Raw genomic sequence first — 15,050 nt, 5'->3', positions numbered from 1 at the left:
TTGTTCTAGTTGAGCGGTTTCTGTGACTCCTTCATTAGCTTCAATAACACCTCCTTTAATTTCTTCTTCTGGCTGTTTAGCTAAGAGTTCGTCATTTTGCTCTTGTTGTGCTTCTACAGTAGTCTCTTTATCTTTTTTTTCTGCACTAGTAAGTTCTACTTCAGCTGAATCTATTTCAGCCATAATAAACTGTTGGAAAGGAAATATACATATGTTATAATTCAAATATTTTAAACGACACTTGGAAAGTGCTCTTAATTAAGCTGCGTAAAATTATAACACTTTCAAGCAAAAGCTTCCATTAAAAACTAAATAAAAAACAAACATTTTCATAAGAACAGTCGTTACTGAACGAGTGCTACATATAAGGAAATTATTGCCAAACTCACAGACAGGCAATTTCAAGCAGTTAGCATTACACCGTGTGAGTATAATGCTAGTTGTTAAAATTTGTGCAGTGTTTAGTTTTTCACGTAGCTAGCCTAAGCAAAATTGTCAAAATTGCACTCTAGAGTGCGAGGAATCAACTTACCCTATTATTCTTTACGCGAACTCCTGTGTGTATGTTGCCGCAGTAACCACTCGCTAAAGGTCAAGGCTTTCTTTAAAACAATTTTACAACGTTAAAATGTTTTGCAAATTTATTTTTTGTTTTTGTTTTAATTTTAAAATAAAATATATAATTAAACATAATTAATAAAGGAAAAAAATTTGGGAAATTCATTTGGTGCGGTATCTGTACAACCATAACAACAGCGAATGCAGCGAAACCTGCGACAGCGTTCCTCAAAAAGAAGTAATCACTATAAGCGTGTTGAAGCAATGAATATTCGTCTTATTGGCTAGAGCGCTAAACACGGTTACATAGATGATGTAGATTACGCTGATTTGTACAAGTATGCAAACATATTTGTGTGTCACGTAGTTTTTGTGAAGTCTGGTGTCGTTAACGTTTAGATTTCACTTATATCGATGGGAGATGCAACTTTGCAGCCAACCATGAAACTATTTAAAAATAGTTTAATGCAACAATGGTTTTTAGCTTAAATAGTATGAGATAAATTTATTTTTTTAAGCTCAATATCAATTTATACATTAAAAATAAAACATGAGCAGCACAGTGACTGTCAATGCTCTGTCGTAGCTGTTACGGACGACCAGCTTTAGGTGATTTCTTGTCTGTTACACGCAAATAATTGTAAACTTAAACATTTGACACATTAACTTCAGCGTGAAAGCTATTTCAGAACAAAGAGTTTTGAGTTCTTGTATATTTAGCACTCTAAAAGATGTCTGCTAAGGCTAATTCTGACAAAAGAAAGAAGCCGATGGCGAAGCGAGTTGGTGCAGATGGTATGCCACGTCTTCCACCTATTCCTACATCTGCTGTAAAAAGGGATGATCCGTATGCCAAAAGCAAGTTATTAAAATACAGAGCTGCTAAAGAGAAACAAAACTTGCTGACAAAGATAATGCTTGATAATGCAGTAGAAGCATATGAAAGCACAGTAGAACACAACAAACGAGAGGAGCAATTGTCTACTAATGATGAGCCAGCATATCCAGATCAGGTACAATTTAACTGACACCTTTTTCTATATGTATACATCTTCTCACTTGCCGTGCTACGCACTGCTATTAAGACCTGTATGTATTAGATCACTTAATGTCATTGCGTGTATTTTTACAGCATTGTTATAGATTCGTAAGTAACTTGATGTAAAAAAACAAAGAAGAATATTGTAAAGTATCATCAAAATGATACACGTATATATACATTATAATAATAGTTTATCTTCCACACCCCGCTGTTGTCAAACAAATATCCTCTTGATTTAATACCAATAATGATAATATTGAATGTAAAATGTGTATATGAGTATCTATATTTTACAATAAAGTTTATATTTATTATTTGAAACAGTGATAGCTCAGTCTAACTCTGCTGAATTAATTGTTACCAAATACTATGCAGATGATGAGCAAAGATAGAAGGGTGAGAGTCAATTACCAGTTCCTGAAGAAGTGTGTTGAACAGGCACCTGTTGTACCCATTCAGCAAGAATGGTTCGACAATATTTTAACCCTGATTCCAAGTCACCTCAAAACTGCCAAAAATCGAGGAGTGATTGAAGAGACACTTAGGGAAGTTGGAGAAAACTTCTCTAAAAGCATGCAAAAATCTTTGAGTAAGTTTTAAGCTTAGACTATACATTTACCAAGTAGTCCGACTGGTTAGCTGCAAAACTTTGGGAAGCAGGCAGGTACAGGTAGGTATACACAGCATATAGGTTGGTACAGGTAGCATATAGGTTGGTACAGGTAGCATATAGGTAGGTACAGGCAGCATATAGGTAGGTACAGGCAGCATATAGGTAAGTAAAGGCAGCATATAGGTAGGTACAGGTAGCATATAGGTAGCTAAAGGCAGCATATAGGTGGGTACAGGCAGCATATATGTAGGTACTGGCAGCATATAAGTAGGTACAGGCAGCATATAGGTAGGTACAGGCAGCATATAGGTAGGTACAGGCAGCATATAGGTAGGTACAGGCAGCATATAGGTGGGTAAAGGCAGCATATAGGTGGGTAAAGGCAGCATATAGGTTGGTACTAACAGGCAACAGCCAAATAAATCTTCTTTTTTATGTTTAATCATATAAAGCATTGTCAGTTTCTTTTTAAAAGGTTCGTTTAATAACCAATCTTTTTTGGCTAGGATATCATGAGTTTTGGAATTTGCATGTTTGATCGTGCATCCTTGAACTGGAATACAGCTACAGTACATGACACTATTCATCTTTCGGAAGCAGTAATACAATTGAAAACCACCCTTCTATTTAACAGTCCAATTAACACTGGTGAAACCTGAGGTCAAGGGCTTGGAGGAGGATGATTGGTCTGCAATGCCGGAGGAAGCGGCTGGCCTTGACTACTCTCAGCCATGGCATGAGGACTATATGGCTGCAAAGGACCTTATCAAGAACCACCTGCACATGCTCCATCCATCCATGCAGCAGTCCCTGGGCATCTGCCAACAGGCGCTCAGTGATATACTTGTTGTTGATTGTACACAGTACAGGCAAGTCCCTTTAGCCACACAGAATATCTTACTGTTAGTGCTAACCCCTTATCATATTTCACATGGTATTCTCAAGTCATTAACAACATCTTAAATGTTGTTAATGACATGAAAATATTATTTTATCCTTTGCATTTAATACAGAGTCGCTCTTTATAACCATTAGGTCTGAAGGACCTCTCGAATTCAGCTCATTGAAAAACAACATCATATTGGAGTGTGAGAAAACTGAAGACAAGCTCATGCACACCTGGTATCCATGCATCATCAATATCTTTGCTGACAAAAACGCTTTCACTGGCATCAAGCCTGACAAACAAGAGAGTTTTTACAATTGCGTGACGACATTGATTTCTAACCAGGTCAGCATTACTTTCTGCAGCCATCTTTGTCATTAAGTGTGTCAGAGATATATATTGAAAGGCAGATTCATAGATTCCATAGCTAATATCTTAAACAGCCCATTCTCCTTCACCAATTCATGATTAAAATTATTGACTGACAGATTAAAGATTTGCTGGTAAGAACCGTCGACTCATGGGTCTCACTGTTTGACGAAGGCAACAAGGAGAACCTGCCACTGTTGCGAATGGAGCTCACCTTCGATGACAGGAAGATGCAATTCTACCCACAGTATGAGGAACTGGAAGAGCTTGCTCTCTTTGTAGTCTCTCTTATTTGCAAAACTCTCCAGAATGTTCCTACAGTATGGTCTTTCAAATGATTTCATATTTTGTGTTACAGTTTGCATGCTTATGTACCATCTTACCATGATTCCTGTTGTTGATTGCGTTGCTTCAGGTGTACTCTTGGCTGTCAGGAGGTAATACTGTGACCAACACACCAGCAACAGTTGCCACACACATCATTCAAGCAGCTAATGCTAAGCTTAGCGAAGCTGTAAAGCGAAACTTTGAGGAACCCAAAGCACACCTTCAGTCTTTTGGTAACATTTTATTCATTCAGGCAGCTATGATTTATGCCTTATTTTCCCATTTCTGCGTTTTATTTTGTCTCTAGCTGGGAGCCACTTTCCTTGATGCATTTTTGATATTAGGCTCTGACACTGCACAGATATTGCAGAATTTGATTTGCTTCCACAATCATGGTTTACTTCCAAGCCGTACATCCATCGCTAGAACATGTATATTTGGTAACAATACAAGTGTACATTTATCTCCACAGCATGTGTATCTAGTAGCAACACAAGCAGTGTGAGGCATGTGATGTTTGAAAGCCCAAGTGAAGTTCAGCCAGGCTTATGTTGAACAAGAAGGGATGACACGGTGATGGCTTGTTTTATTGTAGTGGAGAGATATAATTACTTAGTAAATGGCGAGGCTGAGAGCGATATCAAGCAGTTCATGGCAGTTGAACACACTTTTGAGGAATATACAGAAGTAAGACTCAATTCAGCGTTTTATGCTTCATCATTTCAAGTTCCATAAGAAGCCACTAAATGTCGATTCCGTCGCTGGTGTTCCTCAGTGGATACCAAATTGTCTTTAACAAGGCCCTCAATGTTCTCCCACTGAATAGTTGTCTTATTTTACTAGATGATAGAGAAGTACAAAGCAGTGGCTAAAGAAATTGTCGCTTTGCCAAGTATAGAGACATTTGACATGATTCGTCTTGACTGTGAAGACCTCAAGAGAGGATTGGCTGATGCTGCCAAAGAGCTAGCCAATCAGCTTCTCACAAAGGTCACAGATGACCACCGAGCGGAGAACAAACTGTAAGCAATTATTGATGTCTGAATGTGATGTGAAGTCACCTGCTCAGTTTTTATCATAACTGTATTATTGAAAAATTAAGTCCTGAATATAAAACAAAGGGAGTAAAAATTGACAAAAGAGATTGGCAGCCTTTTTATATTAAACGTTTAAACAAAATAGAAATATGCTTGCGGTAGAGAATGTCAATCACAGAACTGTCATATATGACTTCATAAAGCTTTCCTCGATATCCGACTCGTTGCCCAGTAATTATGTTACGTATTAAGTTCTTAAAGAAGGCTTGTGGTTCAGTCTGTTTACTTTGTGTAAATTCATTACGCTCACACAAGTTTGGTGAATGCTGTTCATAAGCTGCGTAATGGGATTATTGCAGCTTGACCTCTGCTGTATTTTTAAAACGGTTCTCTTCTTTGTAACAGAACAATTATTAGGCAATGCTAAGTTCAGTAACACGACAAACATGTTACATTTGTCACAGAGACTCAAAGCAAATGACTGCGGAGACTGAACATTAATAACTATAGTATTAATAACAACGGATACTAAGCATGAACAGTCTCAGGTAGTAAACATCGGTAACCACACACGCAAGGTGTGGCTGGTCACAGACGCTAGAAGTAGATGATCACAAGTTCTTGACACGCCATAGGTATAAACATGCCATAGATATAGACATCTAACTGTTATAAAACAGAGATAGAGGCATATCACTGTTTAGATATACGCATATCACTGTTATAAAAGCCATAGATATATGCATATCACTGTTATAAAGCATAGATTTTTTTTTCAAAGCTTTTGAATGTGGAATGACAGGCTACCCTGTCTGTATTATTGGCTGTCTTGGATCTTGCAGCATTATAGCTGAGTTCAACAACATACAAAGCCGGGCATTGCAACCTCCTGAGGATAGCGCAGAGCTAATGGCTATGGTACAGTTTGTTGAGCAGGCAAGGTCAGCAGGCATGGTGAAACTGAATGAGCGGATAAAGAATGCAATGGAGAGATTGCAGTACCTGATGGAGTCCTATCTATTTGAACAGGGTTTGTGACCATCCCAGATTATTACTAGCTGATCATTTAGTACGAACTATTCACTGTGAGCTCATCTTTCCGTTTAAACGTTTACAGGTGACCTTGACTTAAATGCTGAAGTGCTGACCTGGCCCCAAAGGATCAACCCCGTATTTGATAAGAATGAGGAGTTGATTGAAGCGAGCAAGCTGGAAGGAGAGAAACATCTGATAGAAAAGAAGGAGAAGGTAAAGTCAGGATTGTGTTGAATAGCACGGCTTTTATACTTAGCATTGCTGCTGTGGATTGCGTCTAGGACACTGCGTAATTCTTGCATATAATGTTTCAGGTAATGCTAGAGTTGGAGAAACTGCGACAGCGTGTCGATGAGTTCAACGAATATGGAGAGTTAGACATGATGGGCCAGTATGTGCAAGATATCCGAGCCGTACAGAAGAGACTCACAGATGCGCAAGAGAGCATTTCTTGGCTCAACAAAGAGGAGGTAAAGAGTTGTTATTACAGATCTGACTAAATTATATACATGTATCGTAAAGTCACTGTTATCATTTTTTCTGCTCTTTCTTGCAGGTGCTCTACAAGTACCCGGTCAGTCAGTACCCAGTAGTTGATGAGATTGCTGGTGCGATCGATCCCTTCTTCAAGCTCTTCAATGTCGTTGTCAAATGGCAACGAGCTGAGAAAAAATGGACTGACGGCGCTTTCCTAGACCTTGACTCAGAGGTCATCGAGGGAGAAGTGGATGAATATTGGAGAGAATTGTACAAGATACAAAAGTTTTTTAACAACAAGTTCAAGAAACTTCAGGTTTGTATTGAACAGTTTTAGAGAAAATGTAGTATTCATTTAGTTGATATGTCGCTTTACGCGTTGCAAGTTAAAATATGAAAGCAAATGCAAAAGGCTTCATTAAGCAAAGCAGTATATTTGAATACGCCATAAGTTCTTACGGACAATTTCGTGACCTTCTGCTTTCTGATAGTAGGATCCTTCTTTGCACATGTGATAGCACTTGACTTTCACCTGCTAAACACACGGAGCACAACCAACGCCTTATTTTGTGCAGATGCAAGTATTTAGGGGACAACTCCGCATGCTTTAGATATCTCAATGACATCAATTCCTGGAACTTTAGGAAGTAGTATGTCATGAACCACAGCACTATCCATTTCCAACTAAATATTGTCTGCTACGTTTATGTGCCCCTGCATTGGTTTTCTATACCATTCACTTGTGTGTATGTCTAGGAGGCTGTTAGCTATGGCCTAGACATCTGGACCTATTGTTTAATGGACGAGGTAGGAGCCTGCATTGTCTTATATTGCATCGGTGTCAGTTGTCATTCCTTCGTTTATGTTGTTATCGTCAGCTATTAGTGCATCAGACAGCTATTATCAGTTACTAATTCTCGAAGTTATTAGATTTTATACCTACCGGCCTCCTTCCGAGGCTGAGCTTACCCGCCAGCCTTCTCCTGAGGCTGAGCTCACCCGCTAGTCTCCTCCCCGGCTGAGCCTTTTGTTTGATTTTTATTTACCTTTCTCTACATTCCTTGATTTTCATCTTATTAGAGAGATGACCACCTTACTACACTCATTGTTATAGTTTTGTCATTTTATTCCATTACCCTATGATTCTTGTTTGTTTCTGTCATGTCTAATAAACTGATTCATTGGTTCAGGTCATGCTTGCTGCACAGATAATTTTTGGTTTGAATCTGGATGATGCTAATATTATAGCTAATACACAACAATAAAATGTCAGTGCATTATCCCTAGACCAATTTCATCTGGATGGTGCTAATGCACAACAATAATATGTCAATGCATTATATCTTGGCCAATTTCTGCTCGAGATCAATATCTAATGAGAGAAGTTGTGTCTATCACTCTATCTACTGTTTCTAAAGCTCTATTTACTGTTTCTATAGCACGAAAGGTCTGAACTGGAAAGAGAGCGCAAAAAGAAAAAGAAGTTTGATACGGATGGAGGAGATTCAAAAGAAGAGCCCCTCCCAGAGCTGGTGCCTCCTGCCTCTCTTACAGTATGCAGCAACACCATGGAGAACATCACTGGCTTCAAGGTTGGCTTATCCGCTTCTCCTCTGACCCTTACTCCGGTGTCACTCTAGCTACCCTTTAGTACTGTCTTTATACAAGGCTAGTTGGTTAATTAGCTCTACTTTGTTAATTGGTTTTTCACCATTATTACTAAGGGTCAAACGCTTCACTTTAGGAGTACATCCCTACCATATCTGTGTTGTGCAACCCTGGCATAAGAACTCGCCATTGGACAGTTATGTCGGAAACCGCGGGATTCGACATAACGCCCAACTCTGGAACTACCCTGAGGAAGGTTCTCAAGCTGAACTTAGGAGAGCATATGGAAGAGTTTGAGGGTATCAGGTATGTTGTACTGAAATGGCTGTCATATTTCTGCTAGAGAGTGCAATTCTAGTCTACTGCTCCGCTCACTACTAGACATCGCTGGAAACTCTGCTCGTATCGCGGTATAGTTATCATTTTATCCTCTCTATGCCTATTACTCCATTCTATTACTCTTTATCACCTGCAATATGCTCTTACCAACATATTACTCTTACATAGGTGCCAACGCAGTTATTATTATTAGCTGAAATAGCTTTTTTGTTATTGACATTTGAACTTTACTTGTCCGGTATAAAAGCAAGGTCCAGTATAAACTAGACTGCAGTTGTTTGTTCCATAATGGATTTGTTGGGATGTTTTACAGCGCTGCAGCAACTAAGGAGCACTCACTTGAAAAGGCTATGAACAGGATGATGGAAGACTGGGAACCAATGTCTTTTGGTTTGACCAAATATCGAGACTCAGGTGTATCTATTCTAGCCAGCGTTGATGATATTCAGACTATGCTTGACGACCAGATAGTGAAAACCTTGACTATGAGAGGCTCTCCTTTTATCAAGCCTTTTGAAAAAGAGATCAAGGTACTCGCGATCCCCTGCCTATCATGTACTTTTGTTCCAAAATTAGTAGATGACGATGTAACAAGCAGAGGCATACATTTGTGATGGTAGAAAGTAAGCCTTGTCGCACACCACAGTGCTTATTAGATTATTAAGTGTACGTTTGCACCAACCCTGTTTTTCTGTGCTAGGAGTGGGAAGAAAGACTGTTTCGTATTCAAGACACCATAGATGAATGGCTGAAAGTGCAGGCTCAGTGGCTCTACCTTGAGCCAATCTTCTCTTCAGAAGACATCATGGCTCAAATGCCCGAAGAAGCTAGAATGTTTCAGACTGTTGACAGAAATTGGAAGGATATCATGAAACACGTAGTAAAGGACCCTAAAGTGAGACTCTCACCCATGTTCTATACATATATTTGTTAATGTAATTGTTTGTTGTTTGAATGGGTCCATTGCATCAGGGTGTGTATGAAGACATTGTAAAGCTACTTGAGTGAGTTAAGGTATGGAGCTAATGGCTCATAAAGAAAGTGACATCTGATGCAGGTGCTGCAAGCTACAAGCATGACGGGTCTTTTAGAAAAACTTCGAGACAGCAACGGTCTGCTTGACAAGATTAACAAGGGTCTCAATGCTTACCTGGAAAAGAAACGGCTCTTCTTTCCCCGGTATTACTCTAATCAAAAATGTAAATGTAGACTATGTGATTGGTCGATGGTATCCAACTAGATTATTAACTGAACAGTAGACAAAATATATAATAATAATTATAATAATATAAATTTAGTATGCAAACAGTTCCTTAGGTTTAGATAGAACTGCTCAAATGTCCTGATACTTTACAAGTTTATTACTTTATAATTTCACTGAAGTTTTGTAGCATTTATGGCACAATATTTGCTGTTTTTAGGTTCTTCTTCTTGTCTAATGATGAAATGCTGGAGATCCTGTCAGAAACTAAGGATCCTCTCAGAGTACAGCCACATCTCAAAAAGTGCTTTGAAGGAATTGCCAAACTTGAGTTTGACAAGAAACTTGACATTCACGCCATGTTCTCTAGTGAAGGCGAAAAGGTATCTGTTTGCATATGTAGTTTCTGAAGTAATGTATATCCTTTTATTTCTCCTAGTTATTTTTCATTTCACTTATTTGATAGACTCTGCTAATCATGTTGCTGATATTTGCTAGTATTCTACTTTAGTTTTTTATGTGTGATATAGGTGAAATTGGCATCTTCCATCTCCACATCAGAAGCGCGTGGTGCAGTCGAGAAATGGCTTCTACAAGTGCAGGATGTGATGCTTGTCTCTTTGAGAGAGGTTATTCAAATCGCTCGACTGGTCAGTAGTTGTAGAGACACTGTTAACGTTCCAGTATCTAAACAAAAATTTATTTTATTTGTTTGTTTATCATTTGCCATGCGGATTGTTATTGTCTCATTTAATAACGACTCACCAGTACTAAAAAGTACAGTAATCCATGCTACTTGGGCTTTAACTATGAAGACATCATGTATCGGAGGTTTCCTGGCCACTCAGGTGTCTTCTTTAAATGTGATAATCTTTTTGTACTTGTCTTTGGAAGTCGTAGTCATTTTCTGGTCGTAAAATGAATAAATTAAAGAATCTGTATATACATATATATACACATATATATACAGTGTACAGCAGTAAAGTGTACAGCAGTAAAGTGTACAGCAGTACAGTATATTTAATTATCAACATTATTGCTCATGCTTCAAACAACCTAGGTTGTATCTCGCGGAAATTCTCATTTTGCTGATGGGTCTGGAATGTAACCTCGACAAAGTAAGAGAGACTGTATTTTTTTGTTCCCATATGTTAGAGTTGTAGTTATGTGAACAACATCACTTTCATGAGCGGTGACTTTGGGGTGGAGCCTCTACATCACTCTTTTTTTGGCTGTCTGCAGGCCTACGCTGAGGAGGCTCGAGAAGACTGGGTGCTTGACTGGCCTGGACAGGTTGTGCTCTGCGTTTCTCAAATATACTGGACGACCGAGGTGCATGAAGCACTGACTGGCGGTACCGCTGGCCTTGCTGACTACAAGGAGAAACTAGACCAACAACTCGGTCACATTGTGCAGTTGGTGCGAGGCAAGCTGAGCAAACAAAACAGGACAACTCTCGGCGCTCTCGTCGTCATAGACGTGCACGCTAGAGATGTAATAGAGGATATGGTGAAAAAAGGTGTTGAATCAGAGAATGACTTCCAATGGTTGGCCCAGCTGCGATACTACTGGGAAGAAGAAAATTGTTATTCCCGTATCACAAATGCCACAGTCAAATATGCATATGAGTATTTGGGTAACTCCGGGCGCCTTGTCATCACTCCGCTTACTGACAGGTGAATAAGCTGTAACTCCTGACAGTTTAGCAGACCTCTACAGATCAAAAACCTTTCAACCGTTTTTTTTTGTGAAGACTATTTTACAGAGACTTGGTATGAGGAATTGCTTTATTTGCATTATAAATTTCTTCCTGATCTTGCATTACGATGAGATATTTTCATTGACGTACTTCCTAACCTATGGCTATAGCTCATATGTACGTAGACTATGACCAATTCTGGTAAAATCATAGTGCGTTAGAATATTGACTAGCATCTCGCATCTTGACGCTTTCCTCACTCAATGTTTATGTTTTTATCAGATGCTATCGCACACTCGTTGGAGCTTTTCATCTAAATCTGAATGGAGCACCAGAAGGTCCAGCAGGCACTGGCAAAACCGAGACGACAAAAGATTTAGCCAAAGCCTTAGCCGTACAGTGTGTAGTGTTCAACTGCTCTGATGGTCTAGACTATATTGCTATGGGCAAGGTTTGTCAATGACTTATATCTCAGGCTAGCCCTTGCTGGCTATTGAGCGTGCTGTCTCATATTAGTTGCATAGAGTGATGATAAGAGGTTGAAGCTATCAAAGTGTTGCAATGTGAAAAATAGTTAACATCAGAAGTTTGTGAAAGACATCAATGGCAACAAAATCAAAGAGTAGAGCTTTCAAAGCTCTACTGGCCGGACTCATTATTGTATCATACTTAAACTTTCCATATCATCTTGCAGTTCTTCAAAGGCCTGGCCTCAGCAGGTGCTTGGGCCTGCTTTGACGAGTTCAACAGGATTGAGCTAGAGGTGCTCTCCGTCATAGCGCAACAGATTCTCTGCATCATCCGTGCCGTCAGAGAAAAAGCTGAATATTTTGAGTTTGAGGGAACCGAGCTCAAGCTAAACCCGAACTGCTATGTATGCATAACAATGAATCCAGGCTATGCCGGTCGCTCAGAGCTTCCCGATAATCTCAAGGTAGGCGAACAGACCTCATTTGCTTTTTGCTTGAAACAAAAACTTTTCAAAGTATACACATGAAGTGATGCATAACATTTTAAGGGTCTAGAGTAAGCTTGTTTGTATTTTAGGTGCTTTTTAGAACTGTGGCTATGATGGTGCCCGACTATGCCATGATTGCGGAAATCTCGCTCTACTCGTTTGGCTTCCTCAATGCTCGCAGCCTCTCTGTCAAAATTGTGACTACATATAGACTGTGCTCTGAGCAGCTATCTAGTCAGTTTCACTACGACTACGGGATGAGAGCTGTCAAGACCGTGCTTTCTGCTGCAGGAAATCTTAAGCTAAAGTTCCCAGATGATGATGAAAACATTTTGGTAAGAGAACTGAGGCATATCCATGTATCGTTGCTTTGTGCTGGAGTATTCCTTTACTTTCAAGAATCTGGACACCCATGTGTGTTTGTCTGACCTCAAGCGTACTTTGAGGAAGAATAACTTTTGTTGAGCCACAATAAAATATTCCAGACTTGGTAATTGGTAACATGTTTTAGTGATAAACCACTTCTATTTTAGCTTCTAAGGTCTATTATTGATGTGAACCTGCCCAAATTCCTGGCCCATGACATCCCACTCTTCAATGGTATTATCTCAGACCTCTTTCCTGGACTCGCACTGCCTGAGGCTGACTATAAAACATTCCTAGATGCTGTACACAGAGTTTGCAAGAAAAACAAGCTCCAGATTGTCGACTTCTTTATTGAGAAAATCATTCAGACATACGAAATGATGATAGTGCGACACGGGTGAGTCAGAATTGTTATATTAATAGTGTACTATAAGTGAGCCAAGCTTCAGGGTTAAAGCAATATTTATTTGAATTGTTTCAATATTAATATATAGTTGAAATGAGACAATAGGTTTGATGACCTGTTTACAAGCTAAATGTAGTGTCAACGCTTCTCGACAACAGATTCATGTTGGTTGGTGAACCAATGGGAGGCAAGACAAAGGTACTGCAGACTCTGGCTGAGGCCATGACGCTTCTCAACGACGAAGGGCATGAAGAAGAGTATGAGAAAGTTATGTACAAGATTATCAACCCCAAGGCTATTACTATGGGACAACTCTATGGACAGTTTGACCCCGTTTCTCATGAGGTGAGAGAATAACACAAGAGCATGACTTGTTAGCCATTCATCATCACCTCAAGTGTTGGAGAAGCAAAAATACTCTAGATACTTAAACCAAGTGTGCAACTCAGCTGACCTGTCTACTAGACATTAGAGGCTTTATTAGCAAACAGATTTGATCTCTCTAATAAGGCCAAAATATGCTGTTTGTCATATATTGTACTCTATTCTGCCATGTTATGTCACTATCGATCAAGGTTTGATTCTCAGCTGCGTTTTTCTACCCTGAGACTATCTAGGGCCCATATTTTTACGCGCCTTTAAAATATTTTAATGCATTAGTTATTATATTTACCAGAGGGTAGGTCACCCGATGCAGGTAGGGCAGAAAGCTGCATATCCTCATATTATAGTGATCTCCCACGTGAGCATTGCATGTGTGTAGTGTTACAATATGATTTTATAGCTTTCCTAAATGCTTGGAAGTCTTCCATCCTACCTCCTGCTTATGAGAATAAAGCAAGCTTTTTATGAAGATAGTTTATGTTATGTTATTTGGCTCTTGTTTTAAATGGTGACTCGCGTCTCAAATGACGACTCATGTCTCCTTACATCTCTTTGTGCTTTTATGCAAAGGTTACTTTATTTTGCCATCCCCAACATATTTCTTTCCCATGAATTACCTTGTATTGTAAGTTGTCTCTCCAGTAATAGTCACCTTGGATTGTGTTGCAGCAATTGAGATGATAAACGCTCAGATAAGTCGCTTACTTTCTCTCATTGTTTGTGATCATACCCCTTTTGGTTCAATGACTATTTTCCATTTATTCACCTTGCAGTGGACTGATGGCATAACAGCTAACACCTTCCGTGAGTTTGCATCTACAGACACACCCGACAGGAAGTGGGTGCTGTTTGATGGTCCCGTAGATGCCGTTTGGATAGAGAACATGAACACTGTGCTTGATGACAACAAGAAGCTTTGTTTGATGAGTGGAGAGATTATTCAGATGTCTAATGTTATGAGTCTGATCTTTGAGACAATGGACCTATCACAGGCCTCTGTAAGTCAGATTAACCAATGAGTCAACCTCTAAGTTACTCTACTGCATGAGTAGATAAATTAATAAGAGAGCATTTATTTTTCCTGACAGCCAGCTACTGTGAGCCGCTGTGGGATGATCTACTTGGAGCCAAGCACACTTGGCTGGAGACCATTAGCTAAATCATGGATGGAGGCACTTCCCGCTTGCATCTCGGAAAATCCAGAACTGATGGAAATTCTTGATGGAATGTTTGAATGGCTTGTAGACCCGAGCATTGATTTCATCAAGAAGAACACTAAGGTTCTTTTTTACTGAAAGCGAACTCAATCGCTAGCATTTTTTCCCTCAACTCTGGTCATGGTATCACTTACTGCAGAAAGTGTGCACAGGTTGCCATGATAAAGTCATTGATTTTATTACTGTTTAAAACAGAGTAAACCTATTCGAGTTCAGACAATCACCATAGACATAGACTGATCAATAGAAGCACAAATTTGACAGACTTAATTGTACACGAGTGTAAAGAGCGTCACTGGATGGCGATGTTATCACTGACTCACATGTAACTGTATGATACAGACACCTGCTTACAGCCTGAATTCTTCATTCTGGATGGCGATGTTATCACTGACTCACATGTAACTGTATGATACAGACACCTGCTTACAGCCTGAATTCTTCATTCTGGATGGCGATGTTATCACTGACTCACATGTAACTGTATGATACAGACACCTGCTTACAGCCTGAATTCTTCAAGCCTAG

At 39.4% G+C, this 15,050-nt stretch overlaps 1 protein-coding gene across 1 annotated transcript in view; it reads left to right on the top strand.

Annotated features, from left to right (window-relative positions):
• Positions 1 to 824: 824 nt before the first annotated feature.
• LOC137391945 (dynein axonemal heavy chain 12-like) overlaps positions 825 to 15,050 on the top strand; it is a 31,794-nt gene continuing 17,568 nt past the window's right edge. Inside the window, exons 1-28 of the mRNA XM_068078510.1 lie at positions 825 to 896; positions 1,279 to 1,571; positions 1,976 to 2,189; positions 2,848 to 3,082; positions 3,249 to 3,444; positions 3,588 to 3,788; positions 3,884 to 4,028; positions 4,391 to 4,482; positions 4,639 to 4,817; positions 5,675 to 5,862; positions 5,950 to 6,080; positions 6,182 to 6,337; positions 6,424 to 6,660; positions 7,784 to 7,936; positions 8,089 to 8,258; positions 8,605 to 8,821; positions 8,992 to 9,186; positions 9,349 to 9,470; positions 9,713 to 9,875; positions 10,023 to 10,142; positions 10,735 to 11,168; positions 11,474 to 11,642; positions 11,886 to 12,125; positions 12,239 to 12,484; positions 12,683 to 12,912; positions 13,080 to 13,266; positions 14,079 to 14,303; positions 14,394 to 14,585. Of these exons, the coding sequence (XP_067934611.1) occupies positions 1,290 to 1,571; positions 1,976 to 2,189; positions 2,848 to 3,082; positions 3,249 to 3,444; positions 3,588 to 3,788; positions 3,884 to 4,028; positions 4,391 to 4,482; positions 4,639 to 4,817; positions 5,675 to 5,862; positions 5,950 to 6,080; positions 6,182 to 6,337; positions 6,424 to 6,660; positions 7,784 to 7,936; positions 8,089 to 8,258; positions 8,605 to 8,821; positions 8,992 to 9,186; positions 9,349 to 9,470; positions 9,713 to 9,875; positions 10,023 to 10,142; positions 10,735 to 11,168; positions 11,474 to 11,642; positions 11,886 to 12,125; positions 12,239 to 12,484; positions 12,683 to 12,912; positions 13,080 to 13,266; positions 14,079 to 14,303; positions 14,394 to 14,585 (5,319 nt within the window). The 5' untranslated portion in view covers positions 825 to 896; positions 1,279 to 1,289. The remainder of the gene's footprint in view (positions 897 to 1,278; positions 1,572 to 1,975; positions 2,190 to 2,847; positions 3,083 to 3,248; positions 3,445 to 3,587; positions 3,789 to 3,883; positions 4,029 to 4,390; positions 4,483 to 4,638; positions 4,818 to 5,674; positions 5,863 to 5,949; positions 6,081 to 6,181; positions 6,338 to 6,423; positions 6,661 to 7,783; positions 7,937 to 8,088; positions 8,259 to 8,604; positions 8,822 to 8,991; positions 9,187 to 9,348; positions 9,471 to 9,712; positions 9,876 to 10,022; positions 10,143 to 10,734; positions 11,169 to 11,473; positions 11,643 to 11,885; positions 12,126 to 12,238; positions 12,485 to 12,682; positions 12,913 to 13,079; positions 13,267 to 14,078; positions 14,304 to 14,393; positions 14,586 to 15,050) is intronic.

This window comes from Watersipora subatra, chromosome 3 (assembly GCF_963576615.1).
Source record: "Watersipora subatra chromosome 3, tzWatSuba1.1, whole genome shotgun sequence".
NCBI classification, from domain to species: domain Eukaryota; kingdom Metazoa; phylum Bryozoa; class Gymnolaemata; order Cheilostomatida; family Watersiporidae; genus Watersipora; species Watersipora subatra.
Note: the sequence above shows the minus strand (reverse complement) of the source record. Positions and strands in the feature narration are given on the sequence as shown.